At 31.8% G+C, this 25,406-nt stretch overlaps 1 protein-coding gene and 1 long non-coding RNA gene across 2 annotated transcripts; both read right to left on the bottom strand.

Annotated features, from left to right (window-relative positions):
- Positions 1–9: 9 nt before the first annotated feature.
- Positions 10–2,319, bottom strand: LOC108467645 (glucan endo-1,3-beta-glucosidase 2-like). Its single transcript, XM_017768361.2, has 4 exons — positions 1,932–2,319; positions 571–1,824; positions 401–428; positions 10–290 (listed from the first exon to the last, which is right to left on the bottom strand). Exons 1-4 carry the CDS (start codon positions 1,987–1,989, stop codon positions 137–139), a joined length of 1,494 nt encoding a protein of 497 aa, XP_017623850.1. The 5' UTR covers positions 1,990–2,319; the 3' UTR covers positions 10–136.
- Positions 2,320–23,760: 21,441 nt separating this feature from the next.
- Positions 23,761–24,748, bottom strand: LOC128296300 (uncharacterized). Its single transcript, XR_008286859.1, has 2 exons — positions 24,594–24,748; positions 23,761–23,967 (listed from the first exon to the last, which is right to left on the bottom strand). It is a non-coding gene; the product is annotated as an uncharacterized LOC128296300 (long non-coding RNA).
- Between the last annotated feature and the right edge of the window lie 658 nt (positions 24,749–25,406).

Here is a 25,406-nt window from a genome sequence, read left to right on the forward strand (position 1 = left end):
AATCCAGTATGAAAAAAGAATAAGGATTTAATTAGATCTTAGCAAAGTCTGGTTCCTCCATCTTTGTACAAAATTGAATAAGCCACTCTTCCTAAAACCAGGGGGAACAGCTCTCCTTAAAACATCTCAAAATACACTACAAGAAAATCACAGTCCATAGCATGACTTTTATCAACACTAAAATGCCAGTGAAACCTCCCATGCCATAAAAACTTCGAGCAGATGAATCAGAACTAGTAGAATTCATCAATGGTGCGGTGATATTTGCCATGGTTCCATCCCTGCCAAGACTGCAACATTCATCACCAAAAAAAGGGTGAGGCTTCTACTATTAGTTTAACAGGACATACTAAATTTACGCAACAAAATAAAAACTCTAAGCAAAATGGGTAATTCTTACCTTTCTGGTAACCTACAAGAACCGTGACCTGCAATAAGCAAAACTACTGTTAGTTTTCTTCCAATGAAAGCATCCAATCTAGAAAAGAAGGGTTGTATTAATATAGTAAGCAGTAAGCACAAGCTTTCAATATAGTAGTATCTATGCATGCCATCAATTGATCTAATTACTTGGATCTGTCGTTGTAATATCCGCAACACCATTAAAGTCGCATGCATCGGAAGTTTTCCCCATTCGGTGATAGTATGTGTTGAATGCATAAGTTGCATGTGCAATCACATTGTCTGGCTCATAACATGGTTTCCCTTGCAACAATGGTGAGCAATCCACTTTGCCAGGTCCACAAGCCCAATCTAAAGCAGCCTGCAACATCTTTGGATCAGCATCATCCTTTGCTGTACAATAGGTTTGGTTAGTAGTATCATTCGATAGCAGCGATCCCGATCCCGTCAAGCGTAATATATAAACAGGGTCACCATTCGCCTCAAACAGTCCCCAATGCTTCTCTGATAATGGCCCTGGTTTCATGTCCTCATTATAGAGCTCATAGATGTAAGTACTAACAGCAACCCCAGGGTTCTTAGGAGTTCCAGTTTTATTCATCACATGGCGGATCAAGTTGCTGTTGTAAGTATTGGCATTCTCCAATGTCGCCTCTGGCTCATTGGAATCACCTTTTGATGGCCACCCAGTTTCAGTCACTATAACAGGAATGTTAGTGAAGTTGAGAAAAGCCATGGCTGAGTATGTAGCATCAACAATGGCATCAAACACATTGGTATAATGGACAAGTGTATTAGCATCCACAGCTTCTTTGTTTGGAGCAAGAGGCTTGAAAAGTGCATAGTCTAGCGAAATAGCACCATTTGATTGCCTATAATCATAGTAAGGATATGCATTAAGCATGAGAAATGAATCCGTAGACTGCAAGAAATTCAGCAGAGGGACCAAAACTGGATTCCATGACCGGTTGAAGAAAGCTTGGGAAGGTGGGAAAGAATCAAGAATTATGGAAGAAGATATAGGTGATGAAACTTTGATTTGCTTATCTAAATGGGATGCTACAAGGGCTGAGTGAACAAACTTAATGGCATTAACCAAGACCGGTCCTGCATTAGGAAGAGTAGTCAAAACATCAGAACCTACACTAATTGATGTGATGTTGGTTGCGGGATAATGTGCTACAATGTTCCGAGACACCCAGTTAGCTGCAGTGGAATTAGATTGACCAATGCCAAGTAGTTCCTCATTGGGGATAGACACCATAACTCGAATCCCAGTTTTGGCAAGAGCAACTAGCATGCCTTGGTCAGCATTGTAGAGCCTAACATGTTGGATTCTCTGAGCTTTAAGAAGAGCAACTACTTGTGTTGGGTGTGGCATGTCTGATAGGTCTGTTCCTATATTCACACCAATATATGGATCTGCAACAACATTAAAAATTTTCTACACATTTCAGCTCCCACAGAAAAAAAAAGAAAAAAGAAAAAAAAAGGTCTGACAACAAGATTAAAAAAAAAAAAGCCTTTACCTTCACTAGCTGTTGTTTGAGAAACTGCTAAAAGGAGAAGAAGAATAAGCAAAGCCATAGAAGAAAACTCCCTCTCCAAAAGATTCAGAGTAAACAAACAAGACTGAGATGTGGAAGAAAATGGGAACAAGTAAAAGGAAGTGAGGCAAAAGATGAAAGAAAATAAGAGAAAGACAAAGAAAATGAGAGCAGGCAGGGAGAGGTATATGACTTACAAAACGTGAAACAGGCAAAAAAGAAAAGAAAAGTAAAGAAAGTGGGGTAAAGCTGAGCTAGGCGAAGCCGAAGCAAAAGACATAAATAACTCAAAGCTGTCATACAACATGTATGTGTTGAAAATTTGTCAGCAGATGAACGATTAAGGCATCATCTGCAACATGTTTGAAAGTTGCTGCAAATAGTGGACAGCATCTTTTAAGGTTTTAGCCTTTTTAGGATTTGATTTCTTTTTATTGGATTTAGCCGTTACGGTTTCAGCTTATTTACGTTACGTTGGATTATACCATGACATTTTGGATAAACTACAAATATAGTCACCCAACTATGCATTTTGTTCTATTTTGTTCACTCAATTATTAATTTTTTTAATTTAGTCACCCAACTTTTTGAAATTAAATATTTTTGCCAATCTCCCATTAGTTGCTGTTAGATTAGTGACGGGAAGTTGTCATGAGCTTTTTTTATTAGTCTAATAACAGATTTAGAATCTAATGTTTACTCATTCTATTAATTTGATCCTAAATATAAAAAATTCAACAAATTTAGCCTTTAATGTTTATAAAATTAGTCATTTTAATTTAAATTCTAAAAAAAAATTAGCCCTCAAAGTTTACAAAATTGTCATTTTAATTTGAATTCTAAATAAATAATTAATTTTAGAATTAATTTTTTACGATTCAAGTTAAAATGAAAATTTTGTAAACTTTGAGGGCTAAATTTATTGATTTTAGAATTTAAACTAAAATGACAAATTTTGTAAACACTTAAACTAAATTTGTTGAAATTTTATATTTATGATCAAAATGATAGAATGTATGAATATTAGAGAGCTAAATTTGTTATTAGACTAATAAAAAGTTCACATAAGCTTTCTATCATTCATTTGATAGGAACTAACGGAAAGTGACTAAAGTATTTAATTTTGAAATGTTTAGTGACTAAATAAAAAAAATTAATAATTGGGTGACTAAAATAGAACAAAAGGCATAGTTGGGTGACCATTTTCTAACTTACCCTTATATTTTTTAGGTTTTAGGGCTATCTTGAACATTTATATAAAATATAGAGTTAATATATATTGAGGTATCTGAACTTGACAACTTATACCTACTTCATATCTAAACTTGGAAACCGTAAGTCAACTTGGTACTTCTTTTAGGTACCTAATTAACCTTGTTAAATAAACTAACATGACATTGATGACCAATAACAAGGTGACACGTGGTAGCCTATCACATTTTGACATGCATATAAAGTAAGTATAAGTTACTAAGTTTAGGTACCTCCATATATATATTAACCCTAAAATATAAATTATTATCATAATAATATATATTTATCTTAAATATAATTATTCTATTATAAAATATTTAAATATGATATAAATTTATGTAAGGGTGAGCATTTAATCGAGTGAAAATTTTTGAATTGGTGAGTCCTATTTTATCATTTTAATTCAATTTGAAAATTTTAAAATTGAGTCGAGTAAAATAAAACTCGAATTGAATAAATTTATTCAAGTTAAACTACAAAAAATTAAATAAGTCAAATTAAAATCATGTTTATAATATGATTAAATTTCGAGCAAAACTCTTTCAAAACAAAACAAGATATTTCAGAATGATCAACTTGATTTGGTAATATTGAATTTATCATTTTGGAAAAATAAAAGTACCTTTTTTTTATTTTTGTAAATTAATTTTCATAGTTTTTCTAATAATTTTAATAACATTTTGGAAATTTAATATTTTTCAAATTTTTTTCAAAATTTTGTTAAGGAAACAATTTGTTGACAAAGACCTTTTAACTCGGTTTAAATTTGAAAAATCGAATTAATTTAATTACATTTAGTTAATAAGTAACTCAATTTAATTAATTTTTAATTTTTAATTTTTTTATATAAAAATAATTTTAAAATTCTAAGTCTAATAAAGGTTTTGCATAGATACAAAGAAAGTACAGGCAGCTTTGGCTGTGGGATTGGGGGATTGGTGAGGCAAAGCCAATGGTATCACTTCCTCTCAACGGTCATATTCTTTCCTTTTTTATTTATTTATGGGAGATAGATTCTTCACCTTTTACCCTCAATAATGAAAATTGTCTGTACTTCTTTACCGTTGACATGAAAAGAATATACCCACTTTTCATATTGAACTAATAATATGCCCACTAGTTACCAAAATTTAAGACTAATCTTTTATCTGAAATTACAAAAGTTTTGCCGCTCTAATTATGATTATGTCAATATAAATTTTGTTTTTTTCCTTAGTGTTAATATAAATTTTGTTAATCACTCTCGAGTAGACCTGATTATGTGTCAGGTCACTCGCCCTAACCCGAAGGTTCATTCGAAAGTGGAAGAGTTTGGGCAAATTTTGATAAAAAATAATACTCGTTATGCCTTAGAGTTAGGAATAATATTGAGTCGGGTCAAAAATATTAGAGAATTTTAGAAAATAAATACAATAGGAATTTGAGTATTAGTGTAGAAAATAGTTAGAGTTGATAGAAAATTAAAAATATTTTCAAGATGGGAAAAATTAATTCGAGGTAATGACTTAATTGTAGGAGAATGGAAAGTGATGGGGCAAAAGTAAGAAAATTAAAAGATTTAGATGGTTACATTGAAATGAAAGATCAAGGAGAAAGGATTAGAAGTCAAATTTAACAAAAATAAATTATGATCCAGTATTGAATAAGTTGAAGGGTAGAATGGTAATTACATGAATTAGATAATTATGGAAAAGATAATGATTAAGGATGAAATTGTGTGAAATAGTGATTGGTAGACTAAATTACAAATAATTATTTTGATTATTTAATTAAAAGATATTTTAGTGGAAAAATGTAGAAAAGATGAGAACAACCTTTCATTTTTCATACGTGATTCACGTTTACTCACTAAAATCGTTCATCCAAACTTTTGTTTTTATTACAATTAGGTCCTTCTACCATTTCTAAGCTTTTCTAAGCTCAATTCTTCAAATTTCTTTGATGATTTCTTAGTAAAATCAATAGAGAAACATATTAGTCACCTTAGTTTCATGAAAAAAAAATCAATAGTTGTCTTGGAGGAATGAAAATAAGAATTTGATTTTGATATCAAGTGATTGATGTAAGAATAATAGGTTTATGTTGGAAAATATGGGCATCACATACATAAAAAGGGTAATTACATGTTATTATTTACTATCATGATAGATTAGCCCAAATTAAAAGTGCTCTCATTTAGTTAAATTTTATTGGGCTTTAATTATTAAATAAAGTATATGTCAAATATGTGTAGATACTCTAGTAATTGAGTTCTAATCAAATTCTAATTAATGATGGGCTTAATTAGAATTTGATTAGAATTTGATTAGAACTAATATGCCAAGGTTATAAATATTAGGGTTATGGTCCCCAAATTATAAACAAGATATTTTTTCTAATATCCCATTATTAGAAAAGAGAGAGCAGATATTCTCTGAATTTTTTGTGTGCTAATTTAGAAGGTCAAATCCACAAGATTTAGTAAAACTTCAAGGAATTCATAGATTCAGGTACGCTTCAGCATCTAGTTTTATTCTTGATGATTTGACATGATAGATCCTGATTTATTCATTTTTATTTTAGATTTATTTTACAAATCTAACAGTTTTTTCATGAAATTCATGTTAGTTTCACTAATATAGTATAGATATGCTATTTGATGTTTTGACATGGTAATGAAGAAAAAGAGAAGAAGAGTGAAGACCAAATTGGTGACAAAGGAAAAGAAGTAGCCAGGGAGTGAAAAGAAAGGAAAATATATCATTTACTTTGTTTAGTTTAAATTTAAATACAAATAGTGTTAAATAGTTAGTTTAATTATGAATATATTAATATTATGTGTATAACTTATTGATAAGTATAGATGAATATAATTTAAATTCTATTTATGTGGAGAAATTGAAATGACATATTATAGTAGTAGAAAATAACTAATTTGTAAAGTAAACATAATAGAACATGAAGTTTTGAATGTTGAAAATAGATAATAAAAGAATATTGTTGAAACATTGATGATATGAATGTTGGATGATTAGTAAAACAACAAGTTATGTTGAATTTAAGGATATAAGGATCAAACTGTAAAAAGGTGGAAATTTTGTCTTTATCTCTCTGATTGAATAAATATTATGGACTAATTGTGTTAAAGCCCATGTAGACAAGCATAGAACTATTAAGATATAGTTGGCACGCCGTTAAGGAAAAATTAGTGTGCTCTCTGTTTTGATATGTACTGTGGTGTTGTTCTGTTCTAATAAGTACTACGATGTTGTTCTGTTCTGGTTAAGCCCATTGGTGTTGTTCTGTTATGATAATGCACTTTGGTGCACATCTATATATGTTATGTATATCTGAAATGTTCTATTTAGTCTACAATGGGCTATTAAGGAAAAATATGATAAGAGAAATTATTAAAGCAATGTGGTAAGTAATGTAAGTTTTAGTAATTGATCACTCATGTTTGGTTCCTATACATAAAATAATATTATATATATGATAATTTTCGATAATTCTAAATCTTAAAAGTTTAAATTCTTGAAATACTTACTAAGTTGTCACAAGCTTAACGCGTTTTTCTCTAACACATAGGTAAAAGATAAACTCGAAGAGCTAGGACCAAGGTCGTTGTTGGCTTATCTCATTACGTCTCCAAACTTGGAAGAGAGTATATTAGTTTTGGCATATACATAGGTTATGTTAGGAGAAATTGATTTTTTAACGGACTAACTTGTAGAACTTGAATACTTTGTTAGTTTATAAATCTAGTGTTAATTAAATGACTTTGAGATAAGTTATGTGATTATTGAAATTGAAATTGAGCTCATTTGGCTGAACTGTCAATTGGATTGGTTGTGTTATGAGGTTTATGGTGCAGGGACGTAAGTGTTATAGATTTTGTACTTAAACAAATTTTCCCTTAATTTTCAATATCGAAACTTGAAATGGTATCAATACCTTGTACAAAGTATCGATACTTTGATTTTTGCTAAATTTTTTTGAAACTTCGAAGTTAAAACTGGTATCGATACTAGGTAGGGTATCGTTACTAAAGTCAAGGCATCGATACTTTTTGGAGAGAACTGATACTTGATCTTGATTTATACTTGAAAATGGTTGAAACAATTTTTTTTTACTCGAAAATTTATCTGGTTTTTAATAGAAATCAGGTTGCCTTTTAAACATTATGTTTGTAATACCAAAATATTCTTTATAAGATGCTCAGTTTATTAAAAAATGATTTTTGTTGCTTTTGCAACAAATGTAGCATTTCGATACCTTGAACTGACAATTGGATCAAGTATAGGGGTGTTATACAAGCTAGGCCTCAGGAAAGAATTTTTTTGCTTGAGCCCAGCTTGAATTTAGCTAAAAAATTTTCCTCCGCTACTATTTTGCTGTTGTTTGTCGTTGTTTTGCTACAATTTTGCTATTATATTTCTATTATTTTGTTATTATTATTTGGATATTGTAAAACTCTTATTTGATTGTTAATTTTGCTACTATTTTAGAGACATTTTTTTGCTAAGTTGCAATTATCTTAATGTTATTTAAGTATTAAGACTCTTTTTTTTTAAGATTAGGTCAAGATTTGTGATTTGATTAAATGTTAACAACTTCGTAAAAAGTCTGTTTATTAGAACGGGTTAGGGTTTTTTAGTTTGCTTATTAGCATGACAGTTTCCTTCGATTTTCTTTTTTTTTTTAAGGTTTAGTGGGGTTTATTCATTTTTTTTTATTACGAATCAAGTAATTCTGGTGGCGAAAAGGGTTCTTGAAGGGTTAGGATGGGGGACATAAACATAGTGGGTGATGATCTGGCAAATCTTAACATCATGGATGATGAGGAAGAACCAATGGTGATGGCAGGAGATGAAATTGCCGACGGTCATTTAAATGATTTCTGCTTGGTTGGAAGAGTTCTTACGGATAGTGTGGTGAATTTCCCCCTTTAAAAAACACTTTGGCTGATTTATGGCATCCGCTGCGGGGTGTGGCTATATCGGAGTTGGAGGGTAAGAGGATTTTATTCAGATTTTACTGTGATATTGATTTACAGCGAATCATGGCTGGTATGCCCTGGTTTTTTAACCGGCATCTTATTATACTGCATAGATTAATAGAGGGTGAGGACCCAATCACAGTTCTTCTTTGGGAAACGGTTTTCTGGGTGCAAATTCATAACCTTCCAATTGGGGCTGTGACAGAAGGAATGGCACGACAGTTTGGGGATTTTATTAGAAAATTTCTAGAATATGATGCATCGATGGTGATCAGGGGAGTTAGTAGATTCATGCGAATTGAAGCAGTACTCGATATTAGATCTCCGCTCAAAAGAAAAAAAAAAGGTTAATATTGGATACAATAAATCGGTATATGTTATTTTCTAATATGAAAGATTGTCATTGTTTTGTTTTCTCTATGGCCGACTGGGACATGGTAAAAGTTTTTGCCAAGTTAGATTAATGTTGGGGAATGAACAGGTGGAGTTTGGGTGGGATTTGTCTCTAAGGGTCCCACCAAAAAGGGGTGGGCAATTGATGAGTAAATGGCTATGAGAGGAGCATGATCTTGACGGGTGGTCTCAAATAGAGATAGATAGAGAAAAGAAAGAAAGGATGGTTGGAATGGATGTGACAAATCTTTGTGTGCAGAAAGGTGAATTTGAGCAATTAGGACAGTTTACAAGACAGAACCAAATGAGGAGGGATGACAGGACTTGTAGACTGTGGAAATTTCGGAGGGGCAGGAGAATGGAATTGAGATGGAAGATACTCCGGTAGAGATTATTGATGAAAAAAAGAGGCAGAGAATGGCGTTAGAAGTAGGATATTCTGGAGGAAACAGATGAGTTATGGAGATGGGGTTGACCACAGATACATCGGCAACCAATGATACATTGGCTGACCGGTCACAATAAAAATTCTTAGCTGGAATGTTCATGGTTTAGGGCAACAACGAATGGTTAAACGTTTCAAAAATAAATTGAGACACATACAGCCCCAAATTTTGTTTCTAATGGAAAAAAAAAGTTAGTTGTAAAAGGATGGGGAAAATAAGGCGACAATGTGGTTTTTTGAACGGTATAGATGTTGATGCAATAGGAACAAGGGGAGGGTTATCACTAGGATGGCGAGAAGGGCACGATATAACACTAAAGAGCTTTTCAAATTCATACATAGACGTGGAGGTTGAAGATGAAAATGCGTTGGGAGTTTAGAGATTCACGAGTTTTTATGGGACACTAGTAGAACATGAAATGAGGGAGTCGTGGGAATTACTAAGGTGCTTATAGAATGGGAATACTAAACCTTGGTTGGTTGCTAGTGACTTTAATGAAATCCTTTTTTTTTCATTCAAAAAACAAGGAGGTAGGGTTCGTGAGGAAAGACAAATGGTTATTTTTAGAGCAACGTTAGAAGATTGTGGCTTGTCGGATTTAGGGTTTTCTGGTCAGTGGTTTACATGGGAACGGGGTCGGCTTGCTAGCAACAGTATAAGGGAAAGCTAAGACAGAGGAGTTGTAAATGAAGAATGGTGGGAATGGTTTTTTGATTTTTCTGTAAGTCATTTACAACATAGCTTCTTCGATCATTGCCCGATACTGGTCAACATTGATGGGGATGGCGGGATGCAGGGTAAGAGACGACAATGGGGATTTCGGTTTAACGCGGATTGGATTTTAATTCCAGGTTTTGAGGAGAAGATCAGGCATACATGGAACTCAAACACTCAGGATGTGTTGGTGAAATTGAAGGAGCTGGGGTTGCGTGTGAATGATTAGGCCCAAAAAGAGAAAAAACTAAGGACTAGTCGAATAGAAGAACTGAACAACAGAATGGTTGAGTTGGGGAAGAATGAGGTATGTGATGAGGTTTTGGGGGAATTGACTGATATAAAACTTCAATTGAATTTCGAAGCCGACAAGGAAGAGATGTTTTGGGAACAAAGAGCGAGAATTAATTGGCTTCGGATGGAAGATAGGAATACCGACATTTTTTCACAAAAGCCCATCTGCCCGTAGAAAGAAGAATATGGTAAAATGACTTGAAAACGCTGATGGAAATTTGGTTTTCAACTATGTAGGGATGGCTAAAATTGCTGCAGTTTATTTTAAAGAACTATTTATTTCTAAAGATACTGACGAGTGCAATAGATTGTTTTTATCTTTTTCACCATGTATTTCGGAGGAATCTAATAATGAGCTGGTGGTGGAATTCAAAGCAGAGGAGATTATTATGGCAGTAAAGTCTATAGCTCCTCTTAAGGTTTCTGGTGAGGATGGGTTTCTTGCAATCTTTTATCAACGATATTGGCACATCATTGGGGAAGAGGTGACTAAATATTGCTTGGATGTTCTACATGGCCGGCAGAATATGGAGGAGATTAATAAAACATGTATAGTACTTATTCCTAAGGTCAATTCACCGAAAGCAATGAGCCAATTTAGACCCATAAGTTTTTGTAACGTGTTGTATAAAATTATATCCAAAGTTATTGTCAACCGATTCCGCAAGGTTATGTGTTACTATATTGAAGATAATCAAGGTGCGTTCATAGCAGGGAGGCAAATTACGGATAATATCTTCGTGGCGTATAAAATTCTCCATTCATTTAAGAAGAGAAGAGGATCGTCGAAAAAGGGTTTTGCGTTAAAGCTTGATATGAGTAAAGCCTATGATCGTATAGAATGGGGTTTCTTAGAGAATATGATGCGTAGGCTAAGCTTTTGTGAAGAATGGATCACGCTTATTATGAAGTGTGTTTCTAACGTCAAGTATTCAGTTGTGCTCAATGGAATTATTGGGGAGGAGTTTATGCCTCAAAGAGGTCTTAGACAGTGAGATCCTCTAAGCCCGTATTTGTTCCTGATTTGTGCGGAAGGCTTTTCACGTCTAATCGTGTTGGCTAAGAGGGAAGACAGGCTCATTGGGACTAAAATAGGAAGGAGTAATGTTTCAGCTTCCCACTTATTCTTTGCGGATGACAGTATACTTTTTAGGGATGAGTCGGTTGAAAGAGCAAATAATATGAAGAGTGTGATCAATGAATATAAGAAGGTATCTGGTCAATTGGTGAATTTTGATAAGTCTTTGATTTATTTCAGCAGTAATGTGGGTCCGGAGACACAGATACAGGTGGGAGGAATCTTAGGAGTAAGGATATCGAATAATTCGGAAAAATATCTGGGGTTGCCAACAATAGTTGGACAACAGAAAAAACATGCGTTTGTGCACATCAAAGAACGATTTTTGAAATTATTGAACAATTGGAGTTTGAGATTTTTATTAACACGGGGAAAAGAGGTATTTTTAAAATCCATTTTACAAGCAATTCTGATTTATGCAATGCAATGTTTTAAACTTTCAGCCTCGTTTTGTCTGGAGTTAGAGAGCATTATGAGCAAATTCTGGTGGCAGAATTCCAAAACCAATAAAGGTATACATTGGTGCAAGTGGAGTGATTTATGTATCCCCAAAGCAAATGGTGGTTTAGGTTTTAGGGATCTAGAAAAATTTAATTTGGCCATGTTAGCGAAGCAGGGTTGGAAAATCATTACGCAGCCTCACTGTTTATTTGCGCGTGTCATGAAAGCAAAATATTTTCCAAGGGGTGATTTTTTGAGTGCTGGGTTAGGTTCTTACCCTTCGTTTACCTGGCAAAGTATATGGAGTGCTAGACAAATTCTTGAGGACGGTATTGGGTGGCGAGTAGGAAACGGGGAGTCAATCAACATTTGGAGCGACAGTTGGGTGCCAATTCCTAGGAGTGGCAGAGTGCAATGTCAAAACATTGATATTCGATACACTACTCTTTCGGATTTAATTGATAAGGATACCATTACCTGGAAGCAGGACACAATCAGATCATTATTTGGCGAGGAGCAACTGAAGAGCATCCTATCAATCCCTTTGGTGAGTAGCAGATCGCATGATCAGCTTATTTGGAGAGGAGATAATATAGGGGAATATACAGTTAAAAGTGGTTACAAGTGGATTAATGCTACAGGGAATTCTAGATTATACATTGACAGGCCTACTTCTTTTTATACAAAGCCATGAGGACTCAAGATACTGAGCAAAATTTGTATCCTTATGTGGAGAATTGCTAATGAATTTATACCCACTTTGTGCAATTTACGAATTCGAAAATTGGTAAATAATGCAATATGCCCGGTGTGTCAGTTGGAGGAGGAAACGGTGAGCCATTTGTTTCGAGATTGCCCCTTGACGCAGCAGGTCTTGCGAAGGATTGGTGTGGTAGATACAAAATGTAATACAGAACCCAATTGAAAAAAATGGTTAGAACAAGTAGTTGAAAGTCAAGATGCAGAAATGAATACGCTTAGATCAATCGCCTACTGGGCTATCTGGTTTAATCGCAACAAGATCTATCACAAAGGTTTCAGAGAATCAGTTCATGGAATAATAGCTTTTATCAGGGCTTATCATGCAGAAATTAGTTCTATGAGACAGGCTTCCAGACATGCAAATGAAGTGGAGAAAGATATATGGACACCCCCAAAAGATGATACTATTAAAATTAATTTTGATGCGTCCTTTAATCAGCACACGGGGAGATCAGTATCAAGAATTTTAGTGCGAAATAAAGATGGGTTAATCATGGCTGCATGTACCTTCCCATGGGAGAATGTTCCAGACCCAGTTATGGCAGAGGCAAGAGCGTGTCTACAAGCAGTCACTATGGCAAAGGAAATGGGCTTCCAAGACGTTGTGGTGGAAGGAGACGCGTTGACTGTCATACGCAAACTTAAATCCTCTGATGATGACCTATCGAACATAAGAAGTTTAATTCGAGAAATAAAAGGGAGAGCATGTAGATTCAAAAGTCTGAGCCTCGAATATATACTCAGGGAGGCTAACCACGCGGCTCATGGAATGGCACGAGTAGGAAGACAATACGAAAGTCCCCAATACTGGATTAAGGAGGCGCCGATTGCGGTGGTTAAACTTATAGATCGCGAGAGAAGACGAGATGTTAACGGCCAATGAATGGTAAAATAGAGTCCGGACGGGTTGGCAAGGGATTGGTCCAAAGAGCTTGAGTTGTTAACAGAGACGGAGATTCATAGATTGATTTTAAAAGAAGACTGGTCTCTCATTTGGCTGATAAAAGAGGGATTTTTCAAGCAAAAGTGAGAAAGGGGCTCAGGCCTGCATTTTTTTTAATTTTCTGTCGATTCATTTCGTACTGTTGAGTTAATGGCTTTTTCTTTCTTCTGGCTAGTCTTTAAATGTACCGTTTAGGTAATCAATGTTTTGTTTACAGCTAGCTATTAATTTCTGGTTACTAGGCCTCCAACCGTTGAATTTTCTCACAGCAATAAAGTATCAGCTATTTGCTATTTTCAAAAAAAAAGTATAAAGAATTTTTTTAATGTATTTTCAATTTGTTAGGAAATATTCATTTTAATGTTTTTAGTGTATTTGATGTATTATTTTTTAAAAATTTGTTTTTATATAAAAATATAAAAAAAATATAGGTGGGCTGGGCTAGGTCCGTTTAGCATTTTTATCTGGGTTGAATTTGAAAAAAAAAATTGGACTCATTTTTCGAGTTAAATCGAACTTAGAAAACAAACTTAAAATTTTACATCAGCTCAGCCCTTAATCAAATCTAGTCTTGAATAATTATAACATAGCTACCTTCTGTATTATCGGTTAAAGTTGAGAATCATTAGTCTAAATTTGAATATTCATAAAAGATTAGATTACATAGGAATAGTAATTCTTAAGTATCAATTTTCCATTTCATTTATACATAAGCAATTAGGATGTTTAAAGTTATTTTGCTTTTTTCGGGTTGGATATCAATATTTTTACTTTAATAAAATTTTAATTTTGTCATTAAATTGAAACTTTATTATTTTAATATCGATATTTAAATACATTGCTTATTTCTTTTTTTTATTTATTTTAAAATATTCAAATATTTAACACTATCAATTACATTGTGAATGGTGGTGCATGCAGTTTAGTTAGCTAGCTTAGGTACAAAATGGCATTGCCAACAACCAAAGAAGTAAGATTAAGATAATGGTGATTCATGTTGGGCCCAAATTCTAACAAGGCTTGAGCCATCAAGTCCTGACTGACCCAAGGTAACAACAACCTTCTGGACTTAGGGTCTATTTGCCCACCAAGCGGAGACCCTCCTCGGAAATATCACCCAACTTTTATAGAGATAGGATAAAAACATATAAGGTAAGCTATTCAATTGTGTCACCAAGGCATTTTTATTTTAGTCATCCAAAGTTAAATCTTTAACAACAGGTGATTGTACTTAGGCCTTTTAAATTTTTTAAAATTTTAAATTATTAAAGGTAAAATTACACTTTGGCTTCCTTAAAAATGATAAAATTTTGATTTAACCATTTAAAAGTTATAAAGATATATGCTATTAAAATGGTGAAATTACATTTTTAATATCGTAAAAATTACAATTTAATTTTGCCCCCTAAAATTTTTTTTTGACTTCGCCCCTGCATCCCAAATCATATTTATACTTTTATTTTGGTCACCCAACTTTTAGAGATTTAGTGCTTGGGTGATTAAAATGAAAGTGTCCTAAAATATGGGCAACAAAATTGCAAGGATTTTATTTTGAGTGACCAAAATGAAAATACCCTAAAAATTGAGTGCTCAATTGGATAGTTTACCCAAATATAAATTGTTATAAAGTTAAAATTAAAAAAATTATGTTAAAAAAAATTGAATTTGTTGATGCAAGGTTTGGTTGGTGATGAAGTTGATCGGTTCACCCTATTTAAAATAAGGTAGAGCCCCCGATTTTGATTATTGAAATATATAGGAAGTGAGTTCCCTCACAGGGAGGAGGAAGTGCAGAGAAAACCCCTATTCTGTTTCTTAATTTAAGTGCAGTATAGTATGCTAGGTGTGACCGATGGACCTCTTGACGAGATCTGATGCTTTTTGTATACGTATAACAAATTTAAATCACCCATTTTCAAAATAGGTTAAACACACAATTTCCCCATTTTATCTCGGGACCAAAACCCCTACTAGTCACTTTTTGCTCGTCCCTACTTATATTCACCGGGAATGTCAGGCACCTCAGCCCTCGGCAATTACATGGAGACGTGGAGTCTCTACAACAAGGCAACAAGCCTTAGTCAATCACATCTTAATACAAGTGTTGAGGATCCCTCGTAACAAGGATAACTTAGGCCATATTATCGACCTTTGCCTGACAAGAACCCCCCCCCCCCCAACAAAAAAAAGAGAGTATAAATAGTCATTTTTTTTCACAATCTTTAAAATAGAACCGAGACACGTATTGTTACTCTGTTCAAATCCATCTTCAATCCCGAACATCTCCTATACCAATTCCGACCAGACCCGTATTTTTGTTTCACTCAATGTTTCTGCTGTTGATTAACTAGGAATTATTGGGTTCAGCCTGTTGTGTTAGATTCAGGCCTGGACTGAATGAAATGTATACCCATTACCCATTAACATCCACATATATGCCACTTAGATCGACCCAACCCAAGTTCTCAAAATCGACTGAACTTTGATATAAAATTTATACACGTGTTTCAGAAAGAAACAAAAATAGTGTTCATGACGTTATTGATGACATCTAAGCTAACTCATGATGCTACCTACTTTGGACAATGATTGTGTATGACCTTAGGACATTATTTTATACAAATTTAACAAAAATTCAAGAGGCTGCAATTTATTATTTTATAATCTCAATTTATAACTTATAATATTCTGGTTTTCAATCAATTTCTTTTCCTTTTATTTTATTTTTAAAAATTCTAACAAACTCATATAAAAATATATTATATATAAAATAAAGTAATAAAATGATTGATACAGGTAGACCTGCCGGCAAAATCAAATTGATCATTTCAAAGACTAAAGTTCAAAGGACTGGAAATCTTGAATGGGTCATTATATATGTGTCATAATCTTACTCATCCATGTTGGTTATATGCAATATTGGAAAACCACAAATTTATAATAAATATATATGTGTGTAGTCTCCAAAAGTATGATGTCTCCTTTTCATTGTCTTAAAGCCCCTCCTCCTCCATAATTTTCTTTTCTTCCACCTTTACTCATTTGAAGAACAATGTAGATGACTTTTAGTGTATAGAAGAAGATAATTTTCTTTTTATTGATGAGGGATAGTTCGATTATTGAACATGTCTGATTAATATATCAATAGCTACCGATTAAGATTTATTAAATAATAATTTTATTTAAATTTATATATGTTGATGTACTGGATCAATAGATGTAAAGATAAAGAGTTCAAAAAGGTTATCTAGATAGTTCCTCTCAAATAGAGCATTTTAAGGTTATTTAAATCATGAGTTTTCGAGTCCGATTATATAACAACATACATAAAAAAAAAAAAAAAAGAGTAATATATATGATGGGTCACAATCTTGAGAAAGAAATTGGGAAAAGGTTTCTACCTAAACTCTAATTGCATGCCCCTTTTGTGGGGCTCTTATGAATTTTCAGGGTGTGTTGGCAAGCAGAAATTTGAGGAAAAAGACATGTTTTTATGCTCTAGTTTAGTCTTCAACTTTTTTGGACCCCCATATAATCATATATTATCTGTTTTCTTATTCTACTCCATTGGGAAATTTAAACCATGTTCACATTTTTCCACATACATATTTTAATGATTTCAATTACAAGTGTGGGACAAATGTTTTATCCATAACTAGCTTAACAACAAAAGGATTTGGAATATTGAATGCAGACAGCCAAATCCAAATCCAATTTATTTTCATTGGAACAAAACAAGAAAGGGTACCAAAAAGGATAAAAGTCATTTTGAATTTGTTATTTTATTTCAATTTGTTTTTCCACATTAGTTTCATAATTTAGTAATTTTGTTAATTTTAATTTATGTGATGACATTAAACTTTGATATTGCGCCATACCATTACTTAAAAAATTTAGGTGATGATAAAGTAAAGTCTTAAAATGTCACGTCCTCATATGGGCTAAAATTAAGTAAAATTATTAAATTTCAGGACTAATACAGGGAAAAAAAGTTCATAGGCTAAGTTGAAAAAAGATATCAAGTTCAAGGTCTAAATGTCACCTTTATCTATATAAAAAATAGTAGTAATAAGAATTTTTTGCAAGTTTTTTTTATATATTTTATTATTTTTAAGTTACAATTTATAATTATATCAAGGAATAATATAATTTTTAGCCTCTAAACTTGGCAACTAGGTTTACTTTCGTACATGTATTTTTTTTATCTACTTTGGTACTTGAACTTAGCAACTCGGTTCATTTTAGTCCCTCAACTTGACAAATATGAAAGTTTAATGATGTGACACTTTGAGATTCTGCCACATCATCACTTGAAAATTAAAAAAAAAATTATATAAATTTTCAGTGATGATGTTGTACATCTTAGAGTGTCACATACATTGTTCTAATAATCAACCCAATGGTTGAACTGGTCAGACAATTGATTCTCGATTCAATCGGTTTGATTGATGTAATTGCTAGATCAGCAATAATTAAACAAATAATTAAAAAAAAATTTATTAAACCGCTTCAACCTATTCAACTACTATTTTTTCCTAGTTTTTTTTGTTTTTATTGGTTTCGAACAGTTTCCAATTCATTTGATTCGACCCCTTTATTTGGACTAGTGTACCAGTAAATTATTGGCCCAACCAGTCTGATCAACCAATCTAGTCATTTCTAAAAACACTGTTCACAAATCCAAAACCAAAATGAATTAAATTATAAGTTCAAATAGGAAAGTGAGAAAAAAAAATATGTTATCCCTCAAATCGATTTATACTAATCATCATAAGCATTAAAACAAATAATCAATTTAACAAATTGATTCACCTTATTTAATTTGAATTAAATATAGGAACATGAAAGCTCAAAAATCCCGATCTCTCTTTTCCATTAAATCGTCATGTTGCCATCACTAGGTAAGTCATCTTAAAATTGAAGGACCCAACCTTTTCTTGAAACCCATTCCCATCAAATGACAAAAGCATTGAGAAAACCGATGAAATGTTGAGTTACCATTGGTTCATTCAAGGGAAAAAACACTTGGACACTTCAAATCATTATGTATCACATAATGAAAAATGAAAGTGATAGAATAGAATAACATTATGGGTATTGAAGTTAGAATGAACCAATAAGCATTCATTGTAGCCTTGATTCAATTGATTCATAATTAGAAAATGGGCAGCAAGATACCTCAAAAGAAAAAAGAAAAGAAAAGAAACAATATAAAGAAAGTGGAGGCAGAAAAAGGGGGCCCCAAAATCCACTAAAATTAGGCAATGCGCGTGGGGGCGACCGACCTTTGATTCAGGGACCGCCCCAATGAACCTGAATAACAAGACGACGGAGACGAAGCCAATTTACAAAGACACCATAGCATGCCTTCAAATGTTCATGGTCCTCACTATATCTGCCCTAATCCCTAAGACAATTGAAAAAGATTATACCCAAAACAAATTTGGCTGCCAATTTAGCCTTTTCTATTAAAATACTTGCCAACTTCTTTTCTAAATAAAGTACACATATCTCTTCTCCTCATGCTTTTTCTTATTTTGTCTTCCAATCTATTCACCCTTCCACTACTCTTATTTTATTTTATATATTTTAGCATTAATATTTGATGCGCTATACTTAAATTATAGTAAAGTTTATGATTCAAGTTTACTTAAAAGATTTAAGTAGTAATAAATGAATAATATGGTTATTTAAGATTAGATTAAGTTTTGACCCGTAACGATAAATTTAATTTTTAAAATTTTTGATAATGTATCATTTTCGATTCATTAACAATGCATAAAATTATACATTATTAGTACATTAAATATAAATTATACTCTTTTTATACATGCATTTTTAATGATAAATTATCTTAGATTGGCATATGCTCTTAGGGTATATATAAAATTAAAAGTATAAAGATTTTAAAGGGGTATGTGATAGTTTTTTTTTAAAAATTGCTTATAAAATTTAAAAGAAACCCTAATTTTTTTTCCTTTCTTCATTTGCAAATTTCTATATATGACCAATACATATGAAAGAAAATAATTTTAGAAGAACCTCATACATAATGAGGTATGAAGTTATTAAATTAATATATCCTTCTAGCTATGCCTATTTAGGTAGTTATGTAAGAGTAATGACATTAAGTCCAAGCTAAGGCTATATTGTCATGCCTATAAAGTATACCCTAAATGCAATATCATCATCTTGATGATATCCTCTAACATTAAGATAAGATTCTTGCATGAAGGCCCTCGCAATTTACATTTTTTTCCCTATCTCATTCATCTTTATATCTATTATATTGACTTGATTGTAGTGCATATTAAATATTTTTCTCCTGCAATTTTTTTAAGGAGTTTATAAATCTAAACAATACATTCAATCAATTAGAACAAAAATAAATTTAATACAAATTACAACAGTCTGAAAACTCGAAATATATTTGAAACTAGACTAGAATAAATCTGGATATAACTTACAATTAACTGTAATATGATCACTAATTTTAGTCTAATCAAAAAAATATAAGGGTAAACTACACCAATAGCACTAAACTATTACTAACTTTACATTTTGGTCACTCAACTTCAAAAAGTTATAAAACGGTCGTTGAACTATTTGAAAGTTTTCATTTAAGTTAATGGGTTGTTAATTTTTTTTTCTTTTTTTAAGTTTGACTAGTAAGTTTTAAGCAATGTTTCAACAATCGGTACAATGGATTAGTACTCATTGATTAGTAGAAGAATATACTTTAGATCCAAATTGATTTTATTGCCAGATTCAGAGATCAAAGAAGGGAATTATTCAGATTTTGGTTCACAGTTTCGTGACTTTTAAAGTTGTTGAAGACAAAGGGAATAAGAGTTTTCGATTAGTGCAGACAATGTGAATAGAAAAAGCCATACATCAATGATTCTATCAGCTTAATGACTTAAATGAAATCTTTCAAATAATTTAATAACAATTTTATAACTTTTTAAAGTTAAATGACCAAAACATAAACTTATTAATAATTTAATGATCTTCGGTATAATTTACTTTAAATAGAAATTTGTGGTTAGAATGATGTAACTTTTAAAGTACCTAGCGATTGAATTTTAATGAAAAATTGAAGTGTGATTATGACTAGAGCTAACGACTTGATGAAAAAGATCATGTCACGATTAAGATCCACTAACCAATCTAGTCTTTGCTAATTCAAATGTAAGTCTCACTCTTTTTTTTTTTCTTTAATTGATTCTCTACCTTTCTTAACTCCTCCAATAATGTGTTTTTTACTTCATCAACTTTAATAAATCCTAGACTATGAATAATATATATTTGTTAAGCATGATGTCATGCAAATGTTGGTCTGCAAAGTTTAATTTTAAAAAAAAAAAAAAACCAAATCTGCAATAATGATTTGAGAACTCAGGCTAATTTTTAAAAATGTTAGATTAATTTTTAAGTTTTAAAGTTTGGAAATTTGTTTAAGCAATGGTAAAAAATTTTATTTTTTCATGAAAAAGAATGATAAAATTTTTATTTTTTTTAAAGAATGTTCTTTTACTTGAGAAAATCGGATTCATATTTTTGAATATGGGTCGTTAATAGAGTTGATAATGAGTTGGATTGAGGTAAAATTTTAGGTTTGGATTCGACTCAGCTTGGCTCGAAAAATGAGTTTAAAATTTTGTTTAAGTTCAACCCAAATAAAAATGATAAAACTCAAGTCTGGTCTGATCCTCCCGTATTAAATTTTTTATATTATTTTTATATAAAAATAAATTTAAAAAATGTAATAAATCAAATACACTGAAAATACTAAAATAAATATTTCCCAACAAATTAAAAATATCTTTATACTTAAATAACATTAAGATAAGTACAACTTAACAAACAAATGCCTCTAAAATAGTAGGAAAATTAACAATAAAACAAAAGTTATACAATATCCAAACAACAACAATTAATTAGTAGCATTATAATAGCGAAATGTCAGGAAAACAGTGGCAAACCAGCAACAAGTTTTTTTTAAATTCAGGTTGGGCCGAGCCTGGGCCAAAAAACTTACCAAGGCTTGAATTGTTTAGAAAATGAGCATTTTTTTTTTGTCTAAACCTATTTTTCGAACCTATATTTTTATCTAAATCCTCTAGTTTTTTTGGGTAAGCTTTAGGCCGAAAAATACCCTAATCAGGTCTAGTTATGAACCTATTAATTAAAAAGATTGTGCATTTTTGAAAAAAGAAAATTGAAGGGTTCTTATTTTTAAAAAACTTAGTTTTTAGTATTTATATATAAAATAAGAAAAATAAAATATTCTAAAACAATTCTTTCAATTTAAGATTATTATATTTAATGAAGAACTTAAAGAGATCTCACTAATAAAAAAAATCTTGTTATTTAGTGGCGAGTTATGAAATTATTTTTGGAGGCCAAAATTAAATTGTATGCTTTTATGATTGTCAAAATGTAAGTTCACTATTTTAATAGTTTATATCTTTATAATTTTAAATGATTAAATTAAATTTTTTCATTTTGAGGGTCAAAATGTAATTTTTATTATTAATTTAAATTTTTTAAATTATAAAAGGTCTAAATAAAAATATTTCATTTTAAATACAAGGGTTTAAGATTTAGAGTACTTAAATATAAGAATATATAAATTTGAGGATACTTAAATATATTTAATTAAAGAAGTTGCAAATAATTTTAAATATTTTATAAAAGAAAACGATAAATGGATGTAAGTCGAGATGATATCATTTGACTGAGTCGGTTTTATCGTAACAAGAAAGATTGGATTTCTTATCCTATGACAGTATCTACTCAAATCACACATTACTTTAGATTGATGTGAAGCTGACATCTGTATTTTTACTCTCGAAATGGTGTCTCCATGGGCCTCCGTGTCCGATGCTCCACGCGTTTTTCCACAAGTGGAATATTTTTAGAATCCGCACTATGACTTGCCCTTTCCACTTAACACCTGTCACCAAAGTCAACTCCACCTAATCATTGTCATCTTCCGACATTTGTGGTTGGTAGCTCCACGCGCCTCTACTACGCGCCACACTCTTGGCTTCACAAATAAATTTGGCTTCTTTTTTTTCCCTCTTATGAGAAAATCGACACCCATGATTTCTATGCATTTATTTTATGAAATTCTCTAATAAATGCTTGACAAGTATTTTTTTTTCCATTCAGTGCTCTACAATTTACTTATTTGTTTTAAGATTTTTTTTTCAAAAGTTAGATTTATATTATATATGCCATACACATGATGGAATGGAGATTCACATAACGTAATTATATATGATGAGACTCAAATTTAAATACTAAAAAACATAAGACCCGTACATTAGTCGCCTTATACCTTGATGGAGGAAAATGAGGGTATTTATAGTAGAGGTTTAGCTATCAATCATCCCCAACTCTCTATTATTGTTAAAGAGAGGTCTTGACTTAGTAGATAGCTTAGGAAATAAAGTAGCTTTTTGATTAATGGTAGGTTTGGGTGCGTTTAGCTTACTTTTTATTTCATGCTACAATATCGCTACAGTATCTAATCTCACCGCTATTTTTACACTAAACGCAGGTAAATGCACCGCCCATCCAAACTCACCCTAAGCGACAATTACACTTGATGAGTCTGGTGATCAAATGGTGATTGGACTTAAATAGATTTGATGGAGTTCCTCGTTCGCCTATATAAGTGGGGGACATGACCATTTGATTTGGCAACGTCGAAGAGATGAAGCTCCATATGTAGAGCATGCCAAAAGCCAACAAAGGTTGTCTTAGACAAAGTCACTTTGTAACACCCCCACGCCCGAAACCGTCACCGGAGTTAAGCTTGAGGTGTTATTAAACTTATCTTACCTTTTAAACAACTCTAAACTACTTATTTTAATTTTTGGAATAAATTATTTTTCTGCGTCATGGTTGCTTAAAAATTCATTTCTCGAGTTTCAAAACTCGAAATTAAGATCCGTCAATTTTTCCTGAAACTAGACTCATATATCTATCTACTAATTTTTTTCTAAAATTTTTGACTTAGCCAATTAGTACAGTTTATTAGTTAAAGTTACTCCTGTTTCAGAATTCGACTGCACTGGCCTCTACCTATTACGAACCACTTTTCTCTCTGTACAAAATTCATATAACTGTACCGTTTGTTTCTATTAAAACTAGATTCAATAAGGATTCTATCCATATAAAGTACACCACCTAATTATTTTTGTAAAATTTATGGGGAATTTCTAAAGTTGGAACAGGGGATCCAGAAATCTCTCTGGCCCTATTTCACTAAAACTCAGATATCTTATAAAATACAAAACCTTTACCTGTTTTGCTTATTCCATAAGAAAATAGATATAATAAGCTTTAATTTCATATATTATTCATCTTCAAACTATGTTTCTATAATTTTTAGTGATTTTTCAAAGTTACATCATTTCTGTTACTTGAATCTGTTTTTAGGTTACTTTCACATTTTTCATAATTTTCATGTGATAATCACCATTCAATCATACATGTTAATAAACATGTATATCATCGGCCATTTTATTAGCTAATCACTAGCAAGTATTTACACATCATTCATTGTTCATATTATACCAAAAGTAGCTAAGTTTCTATACATGCCATACCCAAAACAAAACGTCTAATTATACCGAGTTATTTCTTTGATAGTGTGATCGGCCTCCGACGTTTCCTTCGATCCCCGAGTGGCTAGATAAGTACTATAAGATAAAGAAAATAAAGAGATTAAGCACCAGGCGTAGTAAGCTTACAAGCAAATAAATCACAACATTCAACATAATGGATAATTATGCATATTAACATATAACATCATAAATTTCTTTACTTCTCAATTTCTATCTTCTTCTTTATTCCCTTACCTTCTTTCTTACCTGACCTTTCCTTTTTCATAAATATAATCTACTTTTCCTTTGCTGTTAATTCACTGTAATTTAACTTGTACCCTGACCCGTTGAACCACTCGGAATACTAAGGATACTAGGGTCATTCCTGTCTTTCAATATCCTGCCAATGCCATGTCTTTGACATGGACTTACATGAATTATTCTTGTCTCCAATGCCATATATAATATGGACTTACATGACTCAATCCTGTCTCCAAAGCCATATTTCTAATATGGACTTACATGGCTCATTTTTGTTCTGTCCTGTCAACCCTAATATCCTAACATTCCTAGGGTTCAACCGGGGCTTTCTAACACTTTTCCTCTGTCACTTCACCTTAGATTCGACTTTAAATATTTTCATAACATAAATATATAAATGTTGGAAATTGACAATAATAATGTAAAATAAAAGAATATTGCATTTATTTACTGTAACTTACCTTGATACAAAATGTGACTAAACTTTACAATTTAGTCCTTTACTTTTTCTTTTCCCCGATCTACTCCCGAATTTCGTTCTTCTTGATTATGAAGCTTGAAAGTTGAAGTAACCCCAGTTATGGAGGAGAGCAAAAATCGGCAGAAACTAATTGAGAAGATGACCATTTTTGTGTTAGTTTTCCCTTTTTAATTCATTTAATATCCAAATGACCAAATTGCCCCTCCTTACTAAACTTTTAAAAATTCCTTTCATGTCCTAATTTTTGTCCATGAACTTAAAATTGGTCAAATTGTTATTTAAACCCTCCTAATTAATATTCCAAAGCAATTTCATACTAAAAACTTCTAGAATGCAAGTTTTACAAATTATTCAATTTAGTCCCTAACCTCAACTTAAGCACTTTATGCATAGAATTTCATCACGAAATTTTCACACAATCATGCAATCATACCATGAACCTCAAAATAATAATAAAATAAATTTTTCTACCTCGGATTTGTGGTTTCACAACCACTGTTCCGTTTAGGCCCTATTTCGGGATGTTACACACTTAATTTGGTGAGATATCAATATAAGGTGAGCTAGTTTTAGGCGTGATGTTGAGAGCTACTCGTACATGTAACATATATAAATAATAAGGTCAAAACATGCTATTAGTCCTTGTACTTATATAGAATATAAGATTTAGTCCCTATACTAAGTTAAAAAAATTCCATCCTTTAATTTTTTTTTTAATTTAAAAAATTTAGTCCAATCATGGTATTTTTGTTAATTTTTTTTAGTTAAATATTTATTTTCTGTCAATCATGTG

This window comes from Gossypium arboreum, chromosome 8 (assembly GCF_025698485.1).
Source record: "Gossypium arboreum isolate Shixiya-1 chromosome 8, ASM2569848v2, whole genome shotgun sequence".
In the NCBI taxonomy this organism is placed as follows: domain Eukaryota; kingdom Viridiplantae; phylum Streptophyta; class Magnoliopsida; order Malvales; family Malvaceae; genus Gossypium; species Gossypium arboreum.

What these genes read in the sequence shown, in the direction of transcription:
- LOC108467645 (XM_017768361.2), bottom strand. Translation starts at nt 1,989, where the DNA reads ATGGCTTTGCTTATTCTTCTTCTCCTTTTAGCAGTTTCTCAAACAACA. An exon ending in TCAAACAACAGCTAGTGAAG is followed by an intron (nt 1,825 to 1,931) that starts GTAAAGGCTTTT and finishes ATGTTGTTGCAG; the next exon opens with ATCCATATATTGGTGTGAAT. An exon ending in TATTACAACGACAGATCCAA is followed by an intron (nt 429 to 570) that starts GTAATTAGATCA and finishes TGCTTATTGCAG; the next exon opens with GTCACGGTTCTTGTAGGTTA.